The following is a 26,787-nucleotide window of genomic DNA, read 5'->3' as shown; positions in this document are numbered from 1 at the left end:
GCAGTTTTGCACGTGGTTTTTAATGGTGAAAGGAAACCAGCACGTCTAATACACTGGTTTGTACGGACGCTTGTATCATCGCTACTTCATATACAATGTTCATAGTACTTTTGCTCTGTAGCCTTTGGACTACAGCAGCTATCGGAGCTCGGGGTCCAGGACTTCGTCTCGAGCCTCGTCCAGAGCCGGATCAGCCCGCACCAGCCCCGTGGTGAGACCCTAAGAGTGGTGCCCCCTCACAGTGGTGCCCCCTCACAGTGGTGCCCCCCTCACAGTGGTGCCCCCCTCACAGTGGTGCCCCCTCACAGTGGTGCCCCCCTCAGAGTGGTGCCCCCTCACAGTGGTGCCCCCTCACAGTGGTGCCCCCCTCACAGTGGTGCCCCCCTCAGAGTGGTGCCCCCTCACAGTGGTGCCCCCCTCACAGTGGTGCCTCCCTCACAGTGGTGCTCCCTCACTGCCCATGAAGTCTATACATGGGTTATTCACACACGGGTTCTTTACACACAGGTTCTTTACACACGGGTTCTTTACACACAGGTTCTTTACACACAGGTTCTTTACACACAGGTTCTTTACACACAGGTTCTTTACACACGGGTTCTTTACACACAGGTTCTTTACACACAGGTTCTTTACACACAGGTTCTTTACACACAGGTTCTTTACACACGGGTTCTTCACACACGGGTTCTTCACACACGGGTTCTTCACACACGGGTTCTTCACACACGGGTTCTTCACACACGGGTTCTTCACATATGGGTTATTCACACACGGGTTCTTTACACACGGGTTCTTTACACACGGGTTCTTTACACACAGGTTCTTTACACACAGGTTCTTTACACACAGGTTCTTTACAGACAGGTTCTTTACACACAGGTTCTTCACACACGGGTTCTTCACATATGGGTTCTTCACACACGGGTTATTCACATATGGGTTCTTCACACACGGGTTATTCACATATGGGTTCTTCACACACGGGTTATTCACACACAGGTTATTCACATATGGGTTCTTCACACACGGGTTATTCACATATGGGTTCTTCACACACGGGTTATTCACACACAGGTTATTCACATATGGGTTCTTCACACACGGGTTATTCACATATGGGTTCTTCACACACGGGTTATTCACACACAGGTTATTCACATATGGGTTCTTCACACACGGGTTATTCACATATGGGTTCTTCACACACGGGTTATTCACACACAGGTTATTCACATATGGGTTCTTCACACACGGGTTATTCACATATGGGTTCTTCACACACGGGTTATTCACATATGGGTTCTTCACACACGGGTTATTCACATATGGGTTCTTCACACACGGGTTATTCACATGTCCTGCTCAAACGTTTGTTGTCTCAAAAGGTGCAGGTCGCAATATTTATTTTGATCACAGTTCATGCAGGTTACGTCGCTTTTTTTTATCGCGGCAACAGTTATTTTAGTAGTTGACTGGTCTGCGATTATTTTTTCAACTGTTGTAAATTGAGACTGTTATGTACCTTTTTAACCAAACTTAGGTTGAAATATGGTGACTGAAGGCTTCTAGATTTGACAAAAAGTGTTTTGATGATTAAATAGAAATGTTTTATTCATGAATGCCACTGTCTTTGTTATAAAAAGGTCTTTTTTAGGTGTTTTAGCATCTGTAAAATCCAGATAAGGATGATCAAAATGCGACTACAATGATCTTTTACAGTATTAATATTAGATCAGTTGCTGCTCAGTTTTAGTAATAAGAAGTAATAGATTCTTCTGCTACAGTATGCAAAAGATTGTCATTTTGTATTCATGGTTTGATCCACATTTTAATGGCTCGTTGGTGATGATGTGGTTTAGTTTGACTGAAAAACAAGTTATATATAGGTATTTTTTCGCGTGCCACTCATTTCTGTTCAACATCAAACTAATCTAGACAAGACTGCTTGAGCCGATATTAAAACTTGGCTCAGTTTATCTTGTGAATGTTTCACTTTGAGTAAAGCGGCTGGTGTTTCCCGGTCGACCTGCTCAGAACATCGATCACTGATGACACTGTTTACACTGAGAGGTGTGGCTGATAACGCTCACAGCAGTTTATAATCTGATGTTTAGGGCTAATATATAAATACATTGTGAATTCAAATACCAGTAATAAGTGATAATGCAATAACCAAATCTTACAACTTGTCAATATATAAGATACTGTATAATAGAGGTGTCAAGCCTGAACAATTTCGTGATTAATCCTCTTGAATATAGATGAATAGCACTGCTAATTGTGTGTTATACGGGCTGCTACAATGAAGTATTCGACTATAAAGAATTATGTTACTTGTGTTTGATAATCGTGGTCGCTATCTGGATTTTACAGATTTAAACACGTGGAAATATATATTTTCTAATGAATATGGTGGTGTTATTCATTCAAAATAAAGAAAAAAAAGAATGGAATATTTCAGATTTTTCTTAGATAATACACTTTTATTTGTATATATTATTTATCTAGAAGCCTCCAGCATATTTCAACTTTTATTTGTTTGGCAATGTATTTAAAAAGTCTACATTTTTACAACAGGAATGACTAATCGAACACTAAAATAATCCTTAATAGTTGCGTTCCCAGTCAGTAAAACATCCCAATCTTTCTCATGAAAACTGTTGCACTGAATTGAAGTTTGTTGGTGGAGTTTGCACATTCTTTCACACATAGTAAAAGTGTGTGTTGTGTTGCTGCGCCCCCTGGTGGATTCTCAGGACAACAGCAGCAGCTCAGTGGCCAGTTATCTGAGAAGTGCAGCGAGCAGTGGACTTCCTCCAGACCTGGACCATGTGACCATCCCAGACTTCTCAGATGTGAGTCTTATTGACAACAACATCAAGCAGAGGATGTGGTTTGTCCTGAGCATGATGTTTGACTCATTTTTGAGAGAGTCTGTGCATCAGAAGAGCGTAATTGCTGTAATTGTTTGCTGGAAAATAGTCTATATCATAACTTTATTGTGGTTGAATGTATGTAATGCATGAGATTATAGATGACCATTTTGCAGTGATGGAAGGAGTACTGCATGTTGCAAAGCAGTCAGATCGAGTCTGATGCCTTGAGAAGTCTTGTTTTGCGATGAGTCGTGCGGCGACGGTTCGCTCTGCTTCACTCTGCCGTCTGAATATGTTGTGCCATTGTGTTTGTCAGAGTCCTCCTTTCACGGCTTGAAAATCACATACTTCAGCTTTAATTTGGAATGTCTTGACTGATTTAGACCTATAATAGAAATTAACATAAAATACTTTGTTGACAATTATTGAAGCTACACAGTTTAAAAATTACACACAAACTCAACTTGAAAATGGACAAATTAGACAGAAACGGGGAAATGGGGCTTATTTTATTTATTTATTTTATTTATTTTATTTATTTTATTTATTTTATTTATTTTATTTATTTTATTTATTTTATTTATTTTATTTGTTTTATTTGTTTTATTTGTTTTATTTATTTTATTTATTTTAAATTTTACTTAATTTTTTTTCCCTCCGGTCCCATCTTGTTTTTTTCCTGTTTGAAATGTGTTGTTTTATTTTGAAAAATTAGCGGGAATTGGTTCTTTTAAAGTTGTAATGCAATTGAAACCTGTTGATCTAATCGCTCTACAAAGGTCTAATCTCATCCGTCCACATCGGTTTTGGTGATTTAATTTTGGCTTTTGGACTTTGTTTCTCGCCGTTTGTGGGCAATCTGTGTTGGATTCAGTCGATTTTGCTTCTGAAGGAACTTTTACAGCTTTGTTTCTAACCGCGCTTCGACGTTTGCTCCTTCCTATTCCGTATAAATAAATCTAACATATCACACCTTTTCTTTTGACAGGTGGACGATGGCAACTATCTGGAAAAGGTAAGTTCTCCTCAGATTCATATGTCACCGTTTTAAGTTCCTTTTCGACTGCATTGGATCTAAATGCTGTGTCTTCTTCGGCCTCCAGGGGTCTCGAGCAGCCTCGGCTCTCACGGCCACCACGCTCACGTCTTTAGGCGGGACGTCCTCCAGGAGAGGCAGCGGAGAGACGGCCCTGACTCTGGACGCCGAGACGTCCATACGAGAAATCAAGGTAACGGAATCGAGAGCGACGTTTCAGCCGGAAACGTCAAATTAAAGAGCGTGTGAAATGTAGTCGAGAAGAAGCAAAGTCGATGTAATGGACAAAACATCGTGAAGGAACAAGAAAAGCAAATGTTCAAATATATACGACAGATTCTTATGTTTTTCTTTAGTTTTAGTATTACTTTGGTGGGATAGTATCTAGTAAGGGAAACCTTAAATATAATGTCTGCGTTTTGGTGAAATGTACAGTATCTAAAAGTATTTGTCACTTGCAGACTTTGTCAAACATCAACAAATCTACAGTTACTTCAAAATGATTCTTACTCAAAACTTTTATAACCGCACAACTAGACCTGCACGATATTGGAAAACGTACGATACGGCTTTTGATTACTGCTATATTCATATTATTGTGAGATGTTACATTGCAGTTGTATTGAGTAAAACGTGCGTGGCTTAATTTACTTTTCACATTCTGCCAAAACAAAAGATTAACCTTGACAAAACTACAATTAAAGCAAGGACAATTGAGGAAAATAACAAATAAAATATGACTTTGTTAGAAAAAAAGTACATTTCTGTAAGATGTAGGACTTTGGTTTTCTTGTAATATATATATTTTGTCATATTATTGTCAGTCATGATTGCGATATTGCGACTTTTGTGACATCGTGCTGCCCTACACCTTCTACACCACGTCTGCAAAGTATTAATACAATCAGTAATTAAATGATAAAACTATTTGTTCCGGGGTTGCAACAAGTAATTCAATAATCGTCGAACACTTTAGTCAGTGAATAATCGTTATGCCGTGAGCTGAGTAAATAAGTATTATGAGTCAAGTTGAGAAGCAATTGCATGAACGCTCTTTTTAATGCAACTGTGCTCCTCAAAACGGCTTCGCTTCACCTTTAACCCGGTCAAATTTAGTCAAAATCTTTCCATTATGCAACTTTTGTGTCTAAAGAACACATCGATTAAATGAAAGAACAATTTTTAAACTCATTGATTTGAAAAACGAGTTGTTCCACCACCTAATTTGTTCAAAAAGTATTCATCTTTCACCCACAATGGGCCGTTTCACCCTTCGTGTTTTGCCTTATTCATAAGTTTCGACGCCATGACAAACGCCTTCGCTTTCACCCCCTGTTTCTCATTCTTCATTCACTGCGTTTTAAATGTTGTCCCTCTGCTCTACTTCCATCTGCGCTTGCCTCACTGCGCCGCTGCCGTCACTGCGCTGCCCCCTGCAGGAGATTCATGAGCTGAAGGATCAGATCCAGGATGTGGAGTCCAAATTCAACCAAAATCTGAAAGAAGCAAAGGTATTTCGGCTGCGAACTTGAACAGACAGGTCGCTCTGTGGCCGTCCACGTTCTCCTGTCCGCTTTCTGAACTCCACTGACTAAAGCGACATGATTTATGCAGCTGTAGGATCATTTTAGGGTTAAATTTGACAGAATATTTGAAGAGAGAAAGTGTATTTATTCTAAACATACAGTAATATAAAGATTGTGATGATTATAACAGCTGCTTTGACAGTTAATCACCTTGATAAAAGTGGTTTTATTTTAACACTTTGACATGTAAGAATAAATACCGTATTTTCCGGACTATAAGTCGCACTGGAGTATAAGTCGCACCAGCCAGAAAATGCATAATAGAGAAGAAAAAAACATGTTACACTGGAGTATGAAAGTGTGAAAATAACAAATAATATCAGATATAAGTCACTCCAGAGTATAAGTATGTCAATTTAAATATAAGTATAAGTCGCACCCCGGCCAAAACTATGAAAAATGGTGCAACTTATAGTCCGGAAAATACGGTAATTAGATTAATATAACCAGCATTGCGCCCAAACTCCAGCTTTAGATACATTTGGTTATTCTCATCCCCCAATATCATCTGTATTGTATTTATGTGTTTATACACCTTTGTTTCAAGTCTAATTGTATTTTAATGTGCTGCTTGTCACAGACGCATCACTTGTGTTCATGGAAATAGTTTTCATGTTTTTTAAACCATCTGACTAAATCGCAATCATCTCTCTTTTTAAGTGTTGCATTTCACATTTTGCAGGACAAACTAGCCGAGGTGGAGGAGAAATACCGCAAAGCGATGGTGTCCAACGCTCAGCTGGACAACGAGAAGAACAACCTGATGTATCAAGTGGACACGCTCAAAGACTCGCTGATGGAGCTGGAGGAGCAGCTCGCCGAGTCCAGGAGGGAGTACGAGGACAAGGCCAAGGTGAGAGGAAGTGCGACGACGCCGTCTCAAATCCTACGTAAAGATGGATAATTCAATCAAATCAGAATTTTATTTACATTTACATTCAAGACATTTTATATACACAACCGTGACAAAAAAGTCATAAAAACAACAACACAAGGTACAATAAGTGCTCCATTTGATGATCTAGTCCTAAAACAATAAAACCAGTCAAATCAAAGCAAAACTACAAAATAGCAATAACTAATAAGTAAATGAATTAAAATTAAATTTAAAAAAAACAAAGGAACTCACAACAATGAAAATTATACTCACTAATATAGATGAACCCCCCGATACACGAGACAAAACTGTTCAGGAACAACAAAAAATCTTGAACATTTATTATAATAATGGGACAGTTTAATGTTTTGTTTTGTAGGCCTGTGGTAAAATAACTTCCTATACATTTGCTGATTTTGTCATGTGTGTTTAGATAAATATAGCAAAATGATGGATATTGTCACTATGCACTTTTCTCTTATAATATATTTCATTATGGGATTATAATTACTATGTTATGGAACTTTGAGCCTATAGTTTGCACATTTTTTCCGTGTGTTTGCCCTTGTGTCATTCCCTCGGTGCATCAGATGTGTGATTTTGGACAAAGTGATGAGTAAAAATGGCAACAATGAGCAATAATATGGCTCTACATTTAAGCAATCATCAATGCAACATATTATTTCAGATCACAGTTGAATATATTTTCTCATATTTTTACAAAATCAGAAAGTTAATTTGGGAACTTAAATATATAGAACCTGACATCTATCTCTGTATCTACCTGCGTTGCATCAATGAAATTTTCCCATGTGGGACAATAAAGGATTATCTTATCTTATCTTATCTTATCTTACATTGGTGGTCGTCGCTATGGATCTGTATTGTCAAATATCGCCCACAACAACAAGACAAATGTGGGATATCAGCTCAAAGAAATCCATCCCTGATTATGAACACCAAAACTGCTTTGGTAAAACTCTTTTTTTGCTTTTGCTGGCAGGACTTTGAGAGGGAGAAACACGCCCACACAAACCTTCAGTTCCAGTTTAACGGACTAAAGGAGACTCTGAAACAAAGTGAGGAGCTGCTAAATGTAAGTATCAAGCGCCAAAACAACTTGAACATTTTTACTGCTCTCATATTTGTTCAATCCTGATGAATCGATGGTTTCTTGAGGTTCACTTATGACCATTTGTATTGCTGCTCTACTTAAATAAATAGAAATGTTGATTCTTCTCATATCAGAAGAAGGATTTCCCCTGTTAAATCTGGGTTCCCACTTGCGTTATTTTCTGTCCACACATTTCCTCTTTCAATTCATTCACATCCTTGAGTGGCATGAACAGTATTCATTTATTTTTTTCTATTTCTTCCCATACTTTTCTCTCCCTTTTTTAACCATTCAGGAAATCCGTCAGCTGCGGCTAAAAGAGGAGGGTTTTCACAGAGAAATTTCAGATCTACAAGAAACTGTGGACTGGAAAGATAAGAAAATCTCGGTATGGTCCTGGCGTGTTTACGGAGGGGCGAGAATCTAAATGGCATGAAAAATGTGATTAAATGTAGCTTCATTTACTACGAAACAAGTTGTCAAGGCCTACAGTTATAAGCGAGCGAGTGGAATTAAAGAAAATCTGATTAAAAGTGTACACCTTTTTAAGTAAAAATAAGTAAAAGCATGATATTTAAAAAAATCCACGGAAGTAAATGTATTGAAGTTCCCCTTAAAAATGTACTTTTGGAATAAATAAAAAAAGTATTTCAGAGAGATTTTGAGAACTGTTTAAAAATCAAAAGTAGTCAATATTTTCCGGACTATAAGTTTGACCGGGGTAGGACTTATACTCCGCTGACAACCACAAGAGGGCGCTCTAGGCTCTAAGCGACTTCCTCTACCTCCGGAGTTTGTGGAGTTGTTTGGAAGTGACACAGAGGAAGAAGAATTCAATGGATTTAGTGATTTGGGGTAAAACTGATGCTTTGGTAAACTTGTTAGCATGTTCTTTATGCTATAGTTATCTGAATAACTGTTCATATGTTACGTTAACATACCAGACACTTACCACAGTTCTGTCTGTGCCTCATGTAGCTGAAGGTGTTAGCGTTAGCATACGTCATGTAGCTGAAGGTGTTAGCGTTAGCATACGTCATGTAGCTGAAGGTGTTAGCGTTAGCATACGTCATGTAGCTGAAGGTGTTAGCGTTAGCATACGTACACCTTTCGAGATTAAATATCTGTCCTTAGTCTTGGATTTTATCAAATTTCTCCAAAAATGGCAACTTATACCCCAGTGCGACTTATATGTGTTTTTTTCTTCTCTATTATGCATTTTTTGGCTGGTGCCACTTATACTCCGGAGCGACTCATAGTCTGGAAAATACGGTAATCTGATTTTTGTTCAGCAAAAACAACCGAATTGACTTCCCGATGTTTTTATTTGTACATTTTTGTTTGCTCAAAGTTGGGACGTAACCCATTTCCAACAATAGAGAAAAGAAAATACAGATAAATGCTCTCAAATGTCAAAATAACCACAGATACCATAACATTTTACTTGCGTACAGCATTTCCTTTTATACTTTGCACCGCCGCCGCCCTTTAGATTCTCATCCCTCAACGTGACTTTCCTTCCTTCCATTTCAAAGCATGCGTTTCTCTCTTACTCACCACTTTCTTCCCTTCTTCCGCCTGCTCCTCGGGCCACTCGCTCGCTCTCCAGGCCTTAGAGAGACAGAAAGAATACACAGACGCAATTCGACTCGAGCGAGACGAGCTCAGGGAAGAGGTCGTGCAGCTCAAAGACATTTTAAAGGTATTTTGTGTGTGCCGTGGTTTATGTCGTGCTGCTGTTTGTCATTGTCTTAAATACATTCGCACTTGGTTTTGTTTGCCGTGTAAGGATTCTTTTCATACACGTATAAAAGGCCCACTTACTTATTCTCACTTTTTTGAGTGTGTGAGACTTGCTCTGTAACAAAACCTCCAAATTTACGTCAACAACAGTTTACGTGCAACAATTTCGAAAACATTTGCCACGTAAATTCACCGTTTATGGTTCAATTTGTCCAGTTTGGGCCGCCCTAGCAGCAAAACACAATGGAGATGATGAGAATATGAAGCGCCCTCTGTGTAATGTGTCTGTGTGCTTTATATTTAATCCTGGTTTGAGCTGTGTTTTGTGTGTCGCGCTTTTAAATGTACGGAGTTATTCAATGTGCTTGGGACAGTTTTATGTGAAGTGGATCCAAAAATGTAACGTGGCCATGATTATAATACTGTGAAAAGAAGATTATCAACTGTTTTGTAACCCTAATCACACGAATTTGCTTGGTAATAATTAACAGTATGGTTATTGTCGCATTCAGCATGTCATGTTTCGCACACTAAAAATCAAATGTATCTCGTGCCTTTTGTGCAGAAACACGGGATAGTCCTGGGTCTTGACTTGAACATAAATGGAGGCGTGATGGAGGCGTTGAACAGCGACGAGTCCAGCGCAGATCCGAACGCTCAGACGGGTCAGGAGACGCCCATTTCCCCCCCAGAGGGCTCCAACAGCATGCTGGGTAAGACGGTCAAACTTACACCACCTCCACCGCACGGCTTTGCACTGGACTAATGTTTCCACAAAGGAAATGAGTCGTCAGTTTGCTAATTTGCACTTACAGCACCTTAACACCTGTCGCTCCGCTTGCTTTACGTGATTATTGAAGGCAGCATGCACTCGTACAGAGTCTCACTTACACAGACAATTATTAATCATGAGCTGGACTTGAGCGCACAGTAATAGCATGTTAATGAGATGGAGATAGCATGCTAGCTGGGATAGTGTATTTTGTAGTTATACTAGTTTGTAATCTGTCGGTGTAATCCCTCATTCTGCCCTGCCTTTGTGAACCTGTTAGAGACCAGGCAGGGCAGTTTCAGGTATAACTCCTCAGGACGGGGCGGGGCTAATCTAGCTCCTTAAGATTGAAGATGACTTTCAGATCATTCTCATTGACATTGTTCAGAAAACTTCCTTTGAAACGTTTTCTACTTCATCTTCATCCTTGGTTAGGTGTTTGAGTTAAAGTTACGCTATGTCACTTTTCTGGTGGAGCGGTCTGCCACCGGCTTGTCTCCATGGAGATGTTCTTGGTTTGCATTGTGGAACATTTCAGGAAAAGTCATAACATCTCCATAGAGACGAGCCCTCCACCAGAAAGGTTACATACTGCACCTTTAGGCATTATGTCATCTCCGTAAAACTCCTTTTAAAATGTCTTCTACCTAGATTTGACAGATGCTTTGAACTTGGCAAATGATGCTGCATTCTTTTTACTTTTCTCTGTGATTTGTCTGATCTTCTGGTGTTTTGTCTGATCTTCTGGTGATTTGTCTGATCTTCCGGTGATTTGCTTCAATATTGAGCTTTCTTCCATTTCTGGGTCTTTTTTCTCCTCTTCTTTGGGACTCTCAATCAATTGGATGATCTGCCTCTTCTTTGACTCTGCTGCTGCTGCTTCTTCTCCTCCAAATCAACACAATCACACAGTATTTTACATCTCATATTGGCATTTTTATCTTCACGATCCTTCAGGAAACTCTGGAGAGGAGGCCGCAGAGGCAACCAATCACCCAACTCAAGAGCTCAAACTACAACAAACTCAAGAAACGCACGACGACGCTGAGAAACGGCACTTTGAAGACGACCGCAACGAAAATGATGAATCTGAAGTAGAAATGTCAGCAAACGAGTACCAACAAAAAGCCAATATTGAACATTTGGACGCGATGGACGCAGACCAAGTTGATACTGCAACAAGCTTCGAGAAGAATCTGGTTGAAGCTAAACCAATCGAGACGAAATCAGAAAAGATACAAAACGTTCAAAATGCTGAAATCGAAGCAACATCTCAAGATAATTTGGAAGAGCAAATACTTGACATGAAAGACGTTGAGTCCGTTCAAGTGATCGAAATGGCTCAAGAGCATTCTGACAATGCGGCACAAGAAGATGCACCAGCCAAAGAGGATCAACTAAATGAGGCTGTGGTTGTCGAACCTAAAATTGAACTTCAGCAGGATTTGGAAACCGTAGATGTCGACAGTGAGGATGTATCGGCCAAATCAAAAGCTACCTCGGGCGGCGGTAAAAAGAAGAAACGCAAGAAAAGAGGTAAAAAGAAAGGACAGACTTCGGAAGAGCAAAAAGAACAAAATGCCAAGCCAGAAAAGCAAACTAAAACCGTTCTTACAACTGGAGACGGTAGATCAATGACGCCAACGGACGGACCTTCGACAGACGGGCAAAGTCGAGAAGATTGTACGGAAAATGCGCAACTAAGCGAACAAATGAACTTGGTAGAAGACTCAATAGAGCCTACAACTGCTCCATTAGTGGAACAAGCTGGAGCAATTTCGAAGATTGGCCATGACGCCGAAATGATCGCTAGCAATGAGAAGGTTGAACAAAACGTTGACAAATCCAAGGCGACCAATGAGCGTTGCAAAGATATTATTGACAAAGATAAGGAAATTAACTTGGCTGATGCCGCAAAAGTTTGTACACAACAAGTTGGGCCAATGTCTGATGTCGATAACGACTCTGAAACTTATAACTTGACGAATACCAACAGGAACGCGGAATCAAAAGAGACTAACGTAGAAGCTGACGCAGTGGGTTTGGAGACCGAGCAAGCGGGCGTTCCAAGCGTTGAGGCCGACATCGGTACGACTCGCAATCTGGAAAGCGCAAACTCAATTAACCTCTACGAAAATATGCAATCGTTGGACAAATGTGAGCCAGAAATTCTACGTGAAGCTGGTTTGGGAATGCCTGATGGAAACGGCGCCGGTGTCGCCCAAACGGATTCAGCCGACGGCAATGAAAACGTCCCAGTAACAATTGAAAGTGTTTTACCAAGTGACGACGTAGCTGCAATGTCTGAAAAGGACGAGGTTATTGATGGAGTAGAGAAACTAAAGGGTGGAACTCAAAGTGTAAAGGGTGAAGCTTTTACAAGTATCGATCAAGTGGAAAATTCAAAGCTCAACGTACAAGATGCTAACGTAAAAGAACGCTCGGGAGATCTCGAGGAGCCAAAGTCGCCGGAGAAACTGGGCAATTGCCAAAATAAGGATTCAGACATTGTAGAAACGTCTACTTTTGTGGCTCAAGATGAGATTTTGAACAGCAGTGAAAGTCCAAAGTGCGAAAATATGGATTCAAATCAGGAAGCTGCTGCCAACAATGCTAGCTCAGTCGTGGCTAGCGATGTAGAGGTTGTTACGCCTATGATTAATTTGACTGACGATGACAAAAATGCAGAAAATAAGGCCGCCAGCGTTGTCGAACTGAAATCAAGTCAAATCAACCCAGATGATCCGAGGAACGTGGCAAATGTGTCAATTGAACGCAGCATCGACAAAGACGCTGAAGAAGCAAGCGGAGAGCGGAAATTTCTGGAGCAAGATGTTGCGGTTGACGTTTTGGTGCTTGAAGATGCCTCAAGTGAGAATTTAACTGATGGAAAACAAGTTCCCAGACAAAATGAGGCAAATGACAATGACGTTGTGGCTACAGATAAAGAAAACGCAGTTCAAATGGATTCGGAAAGTGTGACGGAGAAGGTAAATGAGTCTTGTGGTGAAGATGTAGGAAATGTCTTGGCAAGTACAAAGGAGGAAGTTGATGTTGGACAAGATGTTATATTGGAAGTAGTCGATTCAAAAGACCAACCACTGAACACTGAACCAGAAAAGCAAGGTCCAGAAATGGAAGAAGACTGCGAAGCTTCGGAAATGGTTGAAACCAAGATAGAAACGGCACGTCAGGATGTTGAGTTGCCGGAGCGTGGCGTAGAAGAAGAGGCCAATATGAACACAGAGGATATAATGTCACGGAATGAAGTTGAACCTGGAGCTTCAGTAGAAGAGGACGCATCGAAAGACCAGTTGACAACCATTGAATCCCAAAATGTAGAAAATGATCATATGAAAATGGAAGATGTCAATTTACAGCCACAAAATCTTGCTCAAAATGAGTCAGAAGTTGCATTTTGCCGAATTGTTGATTCGTCTGAAAACGACATGGAAGTAGGTGCAAAACAGTGTAGAACGTCAACGGGGGAGAAGGTGGATGAAGAAGAAGACGACGAAGGAGAGGGTTTGTCGTTCGATTTTGACGATTTGGAAATGGAGGCGGCCATAGCTCAAAGTCTGGATTCGAAACTCGCAGATGAAGAATTTGAGGTGGGAGTCGAGGTTCTGGCTGACGAAGCAAACGCGAAAGACGATTCGATGGACAAGCAACAAGAAAGTGATAAAAAGGGTGATGAATGTAGTCCGGATTGTGATGCAGTGGATGAAGAGGAAAAACCTGCACTCACAAATAACGACGATGAGAAAGTGGATGGTGCGGGTTCGGTCGATCGGTCTGAAACATCTCAAGAAGAAATTGGAGCAACTTCTGAGCAAGCGACTTCTGTGCAGGATGCTAAACACAACAGCAGCGAGAACAACAATAAACACTCTTCACCGATGGATGCGGGTTCAGATTTGGGCAGAAGTCAAAGCAAAGATTCGCCCAGTGGAAAAAGTGGACAAGAAACGAGTCCAAATAGTGAACAAACTCGATCGGGAAAGAAGAGCAGTAAGAAAGGCAAAGGCAAAGGCAAAGATGAATGCAAAATGACTTAGTTTGTGGATGATTATTGTTGTTTTTGCTGCTACGGGAGCGTCTGCTTAAAGGGACACTATGTGACTTATGCCACCTACTTGTCTCCATGGAGATGTTGATGCTTTTCCAGAAATGTTCCATCGTACGACATCTTTTATTTGCCAATACAATACTTTTGAAAATCTTGACCTGCTGGTGGTTCTTTCCCGTCTCCATGGAGATGGATGCTTATTGCCATATTGTGGAACATTTCAGACAAAGCAATGGAGACCAGAAGTTACATAGTGCACCTTTAAAATGTTTAGGTCAATGTAACTTTAAGTGTTTTAGTTTGAGTCAGGTGAAGTTTGCTCAAGTGAAGTCGATGACGTTTTCTAATATAAATGAACGTAGTCGCTTCACCTTTGCATTTTATATCACTTAATGAATATTAAAATGATAGAATACATGGAAAACCATTTCTGGCACGAGTCTCACCAGTGGAAATCATTGTTTTAAATCCCTTTTCACGAGTTTTTGGGTTATTGTTATTGTTGATCCACCATATTTACTTCCTGGTTGTTCCAAAAGCTCTTGTAATTGGCTGATATAAAACACATGATTACTGTTATTTATTTATGCATGCCGACTGTTCATGCATATATAATATTTTCGGTATTTTGACTCTTTTGAAACATCCAAGTTAAGCGAGTAAAGAGTAAAGACTATATTGCATCTCATTTTTGGTCAATGGTCCTATACTCTTTTGCTGCCTTGCATTTTGTTCCTAAATGTCTGTTGTTGTTGTTGTTTTTTCTTTTTCTTTTTTTCTGTATGTGTCAATGTACAAATGATTATTTTTTATTTAAATGTGCCCAATATGTACGAAATTGTAGTTAAAGTGACACCGTTTTGCAACTGTTTTTGCACTTCCTAGTTATAAGGAACCTACAGACCATATTTGGACAATGTTTGTGAAATGTATTTGTTTCATTATTGCCATATATGTACTTCCACATCTCGGTTTTCTCCTTCTAAATGCTGTTTAAGCCTTTGATATTCCTGCTGAATTGTTGATTATTATAGTATAGTGTGTAGAATGGCCACACATCAAGAACTGAAAATGGGCCAAAAACTACTCTTGAATGATTAGATTTTGCACTTACTGTTATAAATGTCGGGCATCAACAAACTTATGCAATAAATAGACGTTCAATACTTCATTTTTTAAGCTGTTGTTCTTTTACTGTTGATATAAATACATTCTTGGTGACTCGTCTTGTCCGTTTAGCTGTTCGAAGACTGCCTCCATTGCATGTCCACAGATTTTGCATGCTAACATTAGCTTAACATTAGCTTCACAATCCTGTTGCCATGGAAACCTGCTGCATGATCCACAACCCCACCTCCTCACTCTCCCGTCGACCCGTGGCTCACCCCTGATGTCAACCCTGGTAATGGATGGTTTTGGTTGTTGTAAAGTCCTCGTTTGTTGAAAGTTTGGAGGAAGAAAGAGAATGTGGTTTAGTTGTTGCGTTAATTAATGTTGATGTTTCAGAGATTCGTTTGAGGAAATTGGTGGATGAGCGAGAGAAAATGATAGAACAGGTGAGTAATGTTTGCCTAATAATAAACCAGCCCAACTCTGAGAGAACATGGCACTTTCAAATGGCACTTCCAGGTTCAAAACTGTATTTTTACAATCTTCAAATCAAAATTCATACTGAAAAGACTAAACTAGACAAGGCAAGTTTATTTGTAGAGCACAATTCAATACAAGGCAATTCAAAGTGCTTCACACAACAGGAAAAAAAACATTAAAATAACAAAGACATGACAGAAATCTCAAAACCTTCATTTATATTCATTCAATTTAAGTTTTGCTGACATGAATCATACATTTTGTCCGTCCTTTGTGATCCGCCAGATGGAAAACCAGATCTATTGGTCCACACCAGCACTGACACTTTCCCACATTTATTTGACATTTCCAGCGTGACGTTTCTCCAGGACGGGCATATCACTTTTTAGATGGATTCTTTTCCCATGTTTGATCATTATGAGACGTCCTATTTCCCGGCACGAATATACGTCTTGTGCAAAATGACGAGCTGAACGCAATGCTATACAATATATGTAGCTATATTTCACAAAGGCTCTACAGCGCCCCCTTGAACATTAGAATGAAGTCAAAACATTTACTTTGACGTAGACGAATGAAATTTGGCACGGACATTCTTCTTACCATTCTGATCAAAAAAGCCAATGACGGCATAGCTCCATCTGCAAGCATGTTACCGTGGCAACCTGATTTACATGCATTATATATTTACTTTGACATAGAGAATTTCAACTTGGCACAGACTTCACCATAAAGAACCACAACACAACATGCAACGTCTGGTTAGCTCGGCTGGTGAAGTGCGGCGCTACAAAAAGGCTGATTCTTGTGTTCATAATCATTTTGTTTTTCATATTTTTTTTGCGCAGGTGAAAAAGCTTAAAGATCAACTGGAACAGAAGATGCAGAAGAACGGCTCGGACGGTCTGAGTCCTGATGGAGAGATCTTGGAAAACGGCAACGACCCGGCTCTGGTAGAAAGTCAAAGTACGGTACAAACTTCGACACAAACTACCACTGCGCGAATATTTGTGACTTACGTGGAGGTTTTGTCTGTTTTAGGAGACGCCAGCAGACAGCTGACCGACCTCAAGTTCAAACTGGTGAAGTCGGAGCAAGAAGCTACTGCGTTAGAGCAAAATGTAAGTCTTAAACGTCTCATTAAAACTGTATTTATGAAGTGCATTTGATGATTCAAAGTCAATGTTTTGTGTGTAGGTCACGAGACTGGAAGGTCAAGTGGCTCGCTACAAATCTGCAGCTGAAAACTCTGAGAAAGTAGAAGACGAGCTCAAGGCGGAAAAACGCAAACTCCAAAGAGAGGTATTGCAAGTATCTGGAAATATTTTAGATTGTAGTGCTCAGTTCTGGGTTCTGGGTTCTGGGTTCCACATCGTTTGTTCATGTTCAGCTCTTAACCTCAAAGTGTTCAGACTATGACATTTCCACTGTTCTTGAGCCACACGCTTCACTCAAATGCTGCAAGATTCATCGAAATCGAATTGAAATTGAAATTGGACTGGACGTAATTAGCAAATTGTAAATACTGCAATTTTTGAAGTGCCACAATTTCTTCCACAAACAGAATAAATTGTCTTATTCTGCCTAAAAACTTTGTTGTTTAGATCTGTACAAATGTGTCCTGAAACACATTATCCTTTTATTAGTTTGTCACTGGTCTGCTTTAGTCTGCTTTTGTCTATTTTCCTGGACACATTTAGAATATAAACTTGGAGCAAAAAAAAATCCATTATTCAAAATTAATTCTAAATCTAATCCTTATATATAAAGAAATAAAATAACAAAAATGTGTTCCGCGAGCCCCAGGGCAAAATTGGTTAACAAAGAAAAGTGAAGTGTTGAGGGTAACAAAGAAGGCAAATTCTGTATTATTAAAAAATATAAATGTTAAATATTATTACTGAAAATGCTTTTATTAAAACGAGACTCTGCAAGTGAAAATTTTAAATTGTTTTACATTTAGAGATGCAAGTTTGAAACGTCAAAAAAAAATCATGTTTCAATATAAATAAGGCATTTTATGTGTAAACCTTGTAGAAAGTGTCTCATATTTGGGACATGGTGTTTAGTTGAGTAAACTCTAGATTGTAGAGTTTGTTGTGTTTCGGTGCTTCTTTAAGTCCTGATCTTACATCTGTGAAAATGTCCCATATGAAACTATGGAAACAAGTTGATTAAATGAAATAACAAAACTTCTTTAGGTGCAAATTGGACAAAGCTTATATCTTGAGAAAAGTGTTATAGTTTTATTTAAATGCTTTGCTTTGAGTAGTTCAGACAAAGACTATATGGTGCCAATGCAGTTTTAACATTTGAATTATTTTTGTATAATTCTTTGTTCAATGTTGATGATTGAAAATGCTGAATGATAACTTTATAACATATAGGTGTCTTTCTGTTTTCCTCCTGCAGTTGCGCTCGGCACTGGACAAAATCGAAGAGCTGGAGTCGAACAACAGTCATTTATCAAAGCGACTGGAGAAGTTGAAGAGCAGCCGAGGCATGGCTCCCACTCCATAGCATCATCTAAACTCTTATCACTGCTGAGCTCACCGCAACCTCACAAACACGCCACAAACCATGTGCCATTTACTCCACAAACGTAATGAATTCTGCAGCGTCGAGTCCGCAACCTGAATATCTTTAAACGCTGTAAATGAATCGAGTGCGTGTGTGATCATGAAAGACATGAAGGACGACTGCCTACGAGGAATAAACAAGGATTTTGATTTCATTTTTGCATTAATTCTCTCCGTTCTTCAGTGAGAGATGGAGCTGCACTGCCCCCTTGTGACTGCCTCTACTCACAACATCCTTATTGCCTTGTTCCATACAGAAACAAATGACGCTTTTACTAGATTATTCATTATTTAAGCCTTTTTTTTGGGAGACTGGACGAAATATGTAAACTCCAGTATGTTATTGGCAAAGAAAACAACTTTATTACGTCGTTAACGGCTAAACAAAAAGTCAACGTTGCTTTAAATCTAACCTTGGGCTACATTTACTCTGGTTTGGGCTTGTTCTAGTCCAAGTTGAGTCCAGGTTTAGTCCAGGTTTAGTCTCTGTTTGGTGCGATGTACATTGTGAACGCTGCCGAAGAAAGAAACTCATAAATAAAACCGTTTTCCCGCCGTTCCATTGCACCTTTTATAATTGTATATAATTGATTTGAGATGACTACCAAAGTTTATGGGTGCAACTAGAACCGTCTTATAGCCCCAGTGTTTTTCAGCCTTTTTTGAGTCACGGCACATGTTCTTTTGGTTGATATAAAGTCCCCATGTTACACCACCGACTTAAACACCAAATTTGAGTGTTGGTATATTATATAGAAAATGATACACGTGCCACTATCTGGGTCTTTAAATGTGTCACTAGTGATTGTTTTGGTGCAGACGTTTGTTCAGGGCAGCAAAAAATGGTAAATTATTCAGTTAATTCCATATATCTGACTCTTTTACTCAAATTGGACATATTTTCTAGGCAAATCAAGGCTTTAGTCCACACAGATCTAGTTTCCCACATGTAATACTTATGTTAATCTACTGTGTAGTCGGAATATCTAGGCATTCAATTCATATATTCACTTCAGTTATTCTCCTCTGCTGCTTCCTCTTTGAATGATTGAATGATTTCCAGTTTTCTCAAAAGCCAAAGTACTTTTTTAAACGTGATTTCAAGACTTGTTTGTCTGAACTCAAGTGGATTTTCATGACACATTTTTAACTCCTTTTACACATTTCACGTTGATGCAGATGAACATCAAAACGAGGCTTTGAAAGGTTTAAATTAACATGTTGAGGCACAATTAGGATGAAGTGATTTGTGGTTTAAAGTGCACAAAACTGTTGTTAATGCAAGTGCGACTGAAGCAAACGCCTTTTTATAGGAAACTATGCAATGCAAAAATGTGACAGATACAGTTTCTTATGAAGAGTTTGATTTTCTGACTGTTTTCTGTTTGTCAAACTGCAGCAGCATCATATCAGATGGTTTCCTGGTTGTGCAACCCTAGTTTAAGTTTAGTTTGTACTGGCAAAGTCGAAGTGTGTAGCGTCCATCTGAATTGTGAGGTTATTGGATGTTGAACAGCGTCTCTTCGACCTAAAGCTTGCTTCACTCGCTTCGGAGCGGAAACCGGGACTCAAAAGCAAAAGGAACATCTCACCACGCGCCAGTACGTGCCGTTTCACCGTTTACAAAAGCTTTGAAATGTTTGTAGAGAAAAAAAAAGGTAACTTGTGCAATAAAAATGTAAATTTCTGAATTGCTCTTTTTTTTCTTTGATAAAATAAGATGTAGCAGATTTTTCACTTGCAAATATAAACACGGGATTGAATCGCTTTTACTTGTTTATTATAAATACACGAATGCATACCGTATTATCCGGACTATAAGTGGCATCGGAGTATAAGTCGCACCAGCCAAAAAAGGCATAATGGAGAAGGAAAAAACAAGTGGCACTGGAGTATGAAATGCGGTTGCAAGTGTGAGAATAACAAATAACATCACATATAAGTCTCTCCGGAGTATAAGTATAAATAAGTATATAATATATATAAGTATAAGTTGTACCCCGGCCAATACTATGAAAAAAGGTGCGACTTAAAGTCCGTAAAATACGGTAATTTAGAAGCCATAACGTCTGAGTGGAAGAAATGAAACTATTTTTTTTCTCCCTTTTTATTAAATATAGTGTAAAAGCTTTTTTTTTTTTATGTAAAAGCCAATTAACACTACATAAATATAACTCTAATTTCTCCCAGTTTTATCCAGGATTGGTCACTTCACACTCTTCTCCGTCCTTTGGTTCGTTTGAGGTGGTGTAAGTCCTCTTCTGCACGCGCTGCACCATCCGGCGTCCGTAAAAGTCTCTGTATTCAGGAGGCAGTGTGTCCAGAGTGTGCAGAGCTCTCTCTAGAGCCTGGAGGGCCCGAGTCGCAGCCACAGGGTCCTTGTTCCCGTAAGGGTCCCTCTTGTCGTAGCTGTCGGCCTGCAGGTGGCGCCAAAACACATTCACGCCAACTCCGAACTCCAAGGCCAGAGTGTTGTGAAACCAGAGGGCTGGAAAGTGACATTTTCATTGAATATTTGTATTTTTTGTAATAAAGCATGTTTGTTATTAATATATAAAGACGCAAAATGCCAGTTTGATGAGTAATAAGTGTTGTACCGGGTATAAAGAGCAGGTCTCCAGGCTGCAGCACGCACTCGTGTCGCTTTGCTTTTACAAACTCGGGAAACTTTTGCAGATCTGGGGAATCTATGTCCAGGACTTCAGACTTATCACCTGTCAAAAAATGTGTTTCAAAATGCGATTCATTATGATATACAATAATGGTCAATTTATGAACTTCTTGTTAAACTGTTTATCAAATACTTCTGTTGTTCCTTAAAATTATTTGATAAAAACTCAATTTAATGGACAAGACACATGTAAAACAAAGATACAGAGTCAAAAAAAAGAAAAAGAAAAGATGAACATGAACATTTCTAAGTTTTGCAGTAATGGTATAGACATTTCATTCACTGATGCCAGAATGAGCTTTCAAACACTGCCACTCATGTTTAGTTGAGTGTTACCTGACATGTAGAGATACAGCGCCTCCTGGGGGCTGTAGAGGACCACTCGCTTTGTCCCCGTCACCTGAGCCAGAAGGTTATCCATCACCTGCATCGCAACCGTGAGACTTCGAGTTACAGACCAGACGGCAGACAATACCATACAATACTTCTACATCCAAACAAAGTTACGTCGTAGTGAGTCCAGAGCTGCAGACCACGGGAGCTGATCCGAAAAACGCTGGAGAAAAACTGACTCTGATCGAAGAACTCTGGGATTTTAAAATCCTCGGCCAAAACTGGGAACTGTTTCTTAATATCTGCAGGCTCCTGTAAAATGTACAAATCATACACTTATTTAGAACAAAATTATGGTAAAAATGGCAATGGTATTTATCAATTTTCTCCCAAACTACCTTCCGTACGTCCTCTCCAAGGGATCGCAGGTAGTAGCTCTCGTCCTGAAACACATCGTAGTTTTATTGTGTTTCGAGCCCATTTCCAGCTATACTTGGTTAACTGAAGACATCAATGAAGACGTGGCACTGGCAAAAGCTCTCAAAACTGTTGTATTTCTACTGCAAACTATACTCGATAAATACCACTAATCTAAATGACCATGTATTCAGAGACGTACAAGTAAACAGCATAAGAATTCAAGTTTATTAAGGTATTTTACCCATAAAAACACCTGTGATTGATCAATGTAATGTAAGATTTGTTAAATGCCAAACTGTTGAAAGTAATAACTCTCCATGAAGACAAGCAGATGGAGAAACCCCCTTTCAGATAGTTTGCAATTTAATCAAAATAGCAATTAGACTCCTGGAATTGTATGAGTAATGTCATTTCCTGTACAAACGACACAATATCTTGCCTGGCTAATGCATATAAAACCTGCAAACCCTGTAGTTTAGACCTGTACAAATGTTCTGAATGCATGTGATAATTGTGTCAGTTTAGCAGTTCATGTTCATGTTTATGTTAATGCTCTTGAATGTATATAAAATGTGATCTTTTAACAGAAACATGTAATGGAAACCGCAATGCTCGCCTGAAAAATGGCATTTAGACATTTTGCCACAACCGTTCAGCCCTAACTTTAGGCAGGTCTAAGTCAACTCACTTACCTCACATAGAAAGAAATCTGAATGTCGTTTCTCTGATGCCCTTTTCACAAACTCACTAAACGGTAATGTCCTGCAAATACAAAGTACACGTAAAGCGACACAAACATGTATATTTGTTTCGGCAGATGTGGACCAGGCGAGCGGCGCGTGACTTACTTGTAAACAAAGTTCTTGTGAAGGAAGTCCATCGTCGGCACGGTGGAGACATGAACCTTCACCTCCAGATCTCCTCCCTTTTCTCTGAGATACTGAGTCGTCCATTTGTCCAAACAAGGGCCCAGACACGCTCCTCTGAGCACAGCTGGTCTGCGCTGAAAAATACACCAAAGATATTGTTTTAAAAAAGGCGTTTGATAAAGTGGCGCAGATCACAGCAGAAAAATAAATAAAATCCAAACCAGGGGGTCAAATGTGGCCTTAAGATCAATGTTCTTTGCCAAAGCTGTGTAAATACATGTTAATACAATACAATCTGAATGTGGACCTCCGCTTGGAATGTGAAAATATATTGGACCGCTCTAATAAATTATAATTACTTGAATACATATCACTATAATCATCAACCCGTTACTGCAGACTTATAGTCAAGAGTATAGTATAGATATATATGGCCCTTTGCATGTTTTTAAAGCACCAAACATTAACAATACACTAAAAATGTACTATTCTTTCTATGTCACACTTTACCTTCCTGACCGAGAGATGTGGCAGCACCAATTATAGCTTCAAAGGCAAGGTAATGACACAACAACATGCCGGAAGAAAATGCTGAATTACACCTTCAACAAACTGTAATAAGGTCGATTTGAACAAGAGTTTAAATACACATTGTTAGACAAATTTACATGCAAATACAAGCAGACCAGACATCATTATTAGGATGTGTCAGTGTTTCCCACAGGTTTAAGACTATAGTGGCAATCAATATAGGAATATTTAATACACTTTATGGAGTCTAAATGTAACTTTCTGCCTCTTCTGATAAAAAAAAAAAAAAAAACACTGATTACAGCTTTACCACTGTAGTCTCTTCTACACTGTATGTATTGATGAATGTTCTGTCATGTCACCACTCGTCTTTAGTTTAAAATCTAACCTACCTTTGGATAAATATCTCGCAAAAACACGTCCTTATCCACTCTTGCAAACACGGGTACATCTGTTTTCTCCTGAAGCTCCATAATGCATTATTTTAACACAAAACTCTCCCAAATCCATGCACTTTCTTCATGGCTGTAGCTGAGCTGGTGTTACACTTGTATCGTTCCCCCTTCAGAAATAACTACTGTTTCCACCCGGACCGGAAATTCAGACGGACCAAAAAGCTACGCAACAAACATGGCGCTGCCCGTGTTCAGAGGTTGTTGTCGTTTATCTTTCGGATTACATCGTTTATTTACGGTGGACAGGTACTCGTTGACACGGGGACATTTACCGGGAGTTTCTGCCTCAGCTGGCCGCGTTTTGGCGACATTATTCCGGCCTTACAGCTCCGACAGTGAGCCTCAAAAACAGAGACAGAAAGTGGTCGTAGTCGGAATCCCCAACCCCTTCATCTGGTTCAGGACCAAGATTTACTATTTTTTAATTCGGTCGTACTTTGATAAAGATTTCACAATTGAAGAGTTCACGGAAGGAGCTAAACAGGTGAAGGATTTAATGAAAAGTGTCATTTAGCATCTTTGAATCTGCATTTATCTTTTCAGCTGATTCTACTAACGCTTCTGGTAGTATTAAAGTACATAGTTAAATGCGTTTTAAAAGGCTCAATAATGCCTCATGTCAGTCACTCAAGACCATTGTTGGACAGATTACTTAAAGCTGATTACTCCTTCTAAAAGTAATCGAAGTAATTGCTACTCTGATTACTTAGTTTAAAAGAGTAATTACTTAGAGTGATTATTACAGCTCAAGAACTGACTCATAAAAAGCATTACAACTTCCCTCTTATTAAACATTTTGTTCTGTCACATGATTTATAATACATTTTCAGCAGAATCAACGCATACAGTCTTCCATAAATTAAGTTGTGTTTGTTTTGTTTCATAGTTCAGTGGATTACACGCCCATTTTTAGCCAGGACAACGTAACCTAAAGTTATTAGGGCTGTGATCTAAATACTGAATTGGATTACTGCGTTGTTTAAGAAGTAATCAGATTAGAGCGGTGATTTTCAACCTTTTTTTGACTCGCGACACCCTTATTTTAAGATTCTGTGTCACACCAGAAACTGAAATAGTATCAAATCGCAATATTATGTGCCCATATAGTCCGTACCACTGTATTTGGATTTGGTGACGTTGGTTGTGCTTATTTTGCTGGTTCATAACGGTAAATGTGTGAATTGTGTGACATTTTTCAAGGCACACTGGTTGAAAATCAAGAGTTTTAAGAGTAATCCCTTTGTAACTACAATAGTTTACTGCTGAACACTGCTTAAGACACAGTGCATTCAACATATCCATTTAGTTTAGTTGCACATAAAGTAGCGCCACAATAAATACATAAATATGCTTGTAATAATAAAGGAAACAATTGTGATTTTGACTGTACTTTCTGTCTTTTCAGGCTTTCGCACATGTTTCCAGACTTTTGTCACAGTGCCAGTTTGAAGCTCTTGAAGGACTTGTTGCAAAAGATGTAAGTATTTGGACTAAATCCGATCCATATGCCAAAACTGGCCTTTCTTATTTTTGTTTACAATTATTTAAATTCAACAGAATAAATGACCTCTGACGTGTTATTTCTTGTCTCATGATCATTCACTGTTCAATAACTAGATTTGTTTTGGTGTTTTTTTCCCCAGCTCGTTGGGAAATTGGAAGAAAAATGTAACTTATTGCCGTTTCACTACAAGAAGGCCCTTTTGGCAGACCCCGACGAGATCATGTACACGACTCCTGGAGACGTGGGCATTTACTATGACGACAACGGTCAGTGTTGTGTCCTCGCTCACTACTAATCATCCGCTCCATCTAACCCACTTCCTGCTTCTTCGACTGCTCCGAACCTCTTTCACTACATCCATAAATCTCCTCTTTGCTCCTCCACTAGCTCTTTTAGTTTCCCACAGCTCCGACCGCAGCATCATTCTACACCATATATTCACTATACATCCACTCAAACGGGTGGAAAGGAACTAATTACAAGTAGAATTGATGAGTAATTGTACTTTTATTGAGTAGAATTCTTGCCATGTAATTGTAAACGTCGCCTCATCGCCTGCTCTGACTATGAATATGTCGCACTTTAAAACACTACATTTTATTTTAAACTGTTTATTTAAAATTTTACTTTCAGGTGTAAACAAGTAATAACTAGGACTTTCAGTGGTATTTTCCATGCACACTTAATACTTTTAATAATTTGGCATTAGAACTTGGATTAAAACTGTGATTTAATACAGTTTTAGTAATGTGTATCTGTACTTTTACTTGACATTTTCAGTACTCTTTCCACACTGTTCAAACCATTTGAATCTGGAAACTTTTATCTCCAAAATATCTAACATGGGCTGTTGACATGATCGATCCAATCCTAATCACACACTACAATATACGCTTAGTAATACCACCCACATACCAAAGCATGTGTTATTTATTTTCTCCTTCTTCTGCGTCCTAAACAGGTCGTAAGTTCGTAAGTATCCTCATGCGTTTCTGGTACCTGACCAGTGCTCGACTTTCGGACGACTCTTTGGAGGGAACTCGTGTTTTCCAAGTGTCCCTCGGAGAAGAAGAAGGCGAGGCGGAGACAAAGAGACTACTGACGGCAAACTACGAGTGAGCTTTCCTGGAATAAGACACAACATTAGGTGTATCTGTGGATTTTGTATTTGAATGCTGATACTTTTTTATCCAAACAGATTTCAGCGAGAATTCACCAAAGGAGTCGACCCGGACTGGATCATCACACGGATAGAGCATTCCAAGCTTTTGGAATGAAAGGATTACTTTGACATTTTAGCCCTTTGTTGTAATTTCAACACAACACAAAAATAAGTAATTTTTTTTTACCACTGGCAAGACCATTTTAAAGGCACTGGTCAGCTTATTTAAATGAAACAATATAACTCCTCATTGAAGTTTGTTGGACAATTATTATTTTTTTATACTGCACATGTTTCTTATATTTTATTTGAACGTATAATTTAACTACACAAAACAGCCTTCATATTGTTTGACCTCTGGGATGAGCTAATAAACCTGATTAATCATGAAGTGCCCTGTTAAACCAAACATTTCTGTTCAGTGCAGTATTTTGAATGTACAGTATGTGTTTATAATATTCAAGACACATTCGACTTGCTGATTGTACTGTTTTTTATAGAAAGGATTTATGTCCAATAATACATCTCATTAAAAAAAAAAAACTTCGTGACAATTTTTACTCACACCAATTAAGAGATTTTTTACCTGGTGGTGTG

General features: G+C 39.1%; 3 protein-coding genes across 12 annotated transcripts in view; 2 read left to right on the top strand and 1 right to left on the bottom strand.

Moving 5' to 3' along the window:
- The window catches only part of lrrfip1a (leucine rich repeat (in FLII) interacting protein 1a), a 63,054-nt gene extending 43,118 nt beyond the window's left edge, over positions 1-19,936 (top strand). For 4 of the 9 annotated variants that reach the window (XM_072440186.1, XM_072440184.1, XM_072440182.1 and 1 more), the window contains 9 exons: positions 3,868-3,894; positions 3,983-4,108; positions 5,355-5,426; positions 6,184-6,354; positions 7,382-7,474; positions 7,788-7,880; positions 9,102-9,194; positions 9,801-9,948; positions 10,965-15,636. In XM_072440186.1, the coding sequence (XP_072296287.1) occupies positions 3,868-3,894; positions 3,983-4,108; positions 5,355-5,426; positions 6,184-6,354; positions 7,382-7,474; positions 7,788-7,880; positions 9,102-9,194; positions 9,801-9,948; positions 10,965-14,065 (3,924 nt within the window). In that variant the 3' untranslated portion in view covers positions 14,066-15,636. Of the gene's footprint in view, positions 1-121; positions 212-2,759; positions 2,859-3,867; positions 3,895-3,982; positions 4,109-5,354; positions 5,427-6,183; positions 6,355-7,381; positions 7,475-7,787; positions 7,881-9,101; positions 9,195-9,800; positions 9,949-10,964; positions 15,637-16,514; positions 16,633-16,707; positions 16,788-16,863; positions 16,969-18,078 lie in introns of those variants that run through there. The other 5 variants (XM_072440185.1, XM_072440187.1, XM_072440189.1 and 2 more) reach the window with 4 other exon arrangements.
- A 464-nt stretch (positions 19,937-20,400) lies between these two features.
- On the bottom strand, positions 20,401-23,631 carry tyw5 (tRNA-yW synthesizing protein 5). Of its 2 annotated transcripts, none has more exons than XM_072440172.1 (8): positions 23,462-23,631; positions 22,518-22,672; positions 22,362-22,431; positions 21,648-21,692; positions 21,424-21,561; positions 21,253-21,340; positions 20,843-20,959; positions 20,401-20,733 (listed from the first exon to the last, which is right to left on the bottom strand). In XM_072440172.1, the coding sequence occupies exons 1-8, from the start codon at positions 23,540-23,542 to the stop codon at positions 20,438-20,440; spliced, it is 990 nt and encodes a 329-aa protein (XP_072296273.1). In that variant the 5' UTR covers positions 23,543-23,631; the 3' UTR covers positions 20,401-20,437. The 2 variants fall into 2 exon arrangements, with proteins under 2 accessions (XP_072296273.1, XP_072296274.1); XM_072440173.1 differs by having other exon boundaries at positions 22,518-22,667.
- A 49-nt stretch (positions 23,632-23,680) lies between these two features.
- On the top strand, positions 23,681-26,410 carry maip1 (matrix AAA peptidase interacting protein 1). The gene is made up of 5 exons (XM_072440171.1): positions 23,681-24,008; positions 24,930-25,001; positions 25,168-25,294; positions 25,990-26,143; positions 26,227-26,410. The coding sequence occupies exons 1-5, from the start codon at positions 23,700-23,702 to the stop codon at positions 26,303-26,305; spliced, it is 741 nt and encodes a 246-aa protein (XP_072296272.1). The 5' UTR covers positions 23,681-23,699; the 3' UTR covers positions 26,306-26,410.
- The last annotated feature ends 377 nt before the right edge of the window (positions 26,411-26,787 follow it).

The sequence above is a fragment of the Eucyclogobius newberryi genome, unplaced genomic scaffold, assembly GCF_026437365.1.
Source record: "Eucyclogobius newberryi isolate DKJ021-1_F unplaced genomic scaffold, fEucNew1.0.hap1 SCAF_112, whole genome shotgun sequence".
NCBI lineage: Eukaryota > Metazoa > Chordata > Actinopteri > Gobiiformes > Gobiidae > Eucyclogobius > Eucyclogobius newberryi.
The sequence above is the reverse complement of the archived record's forward strand: the minus strand, read 5'-3'. Positions and strand labels throughout refer to the sequence as shown.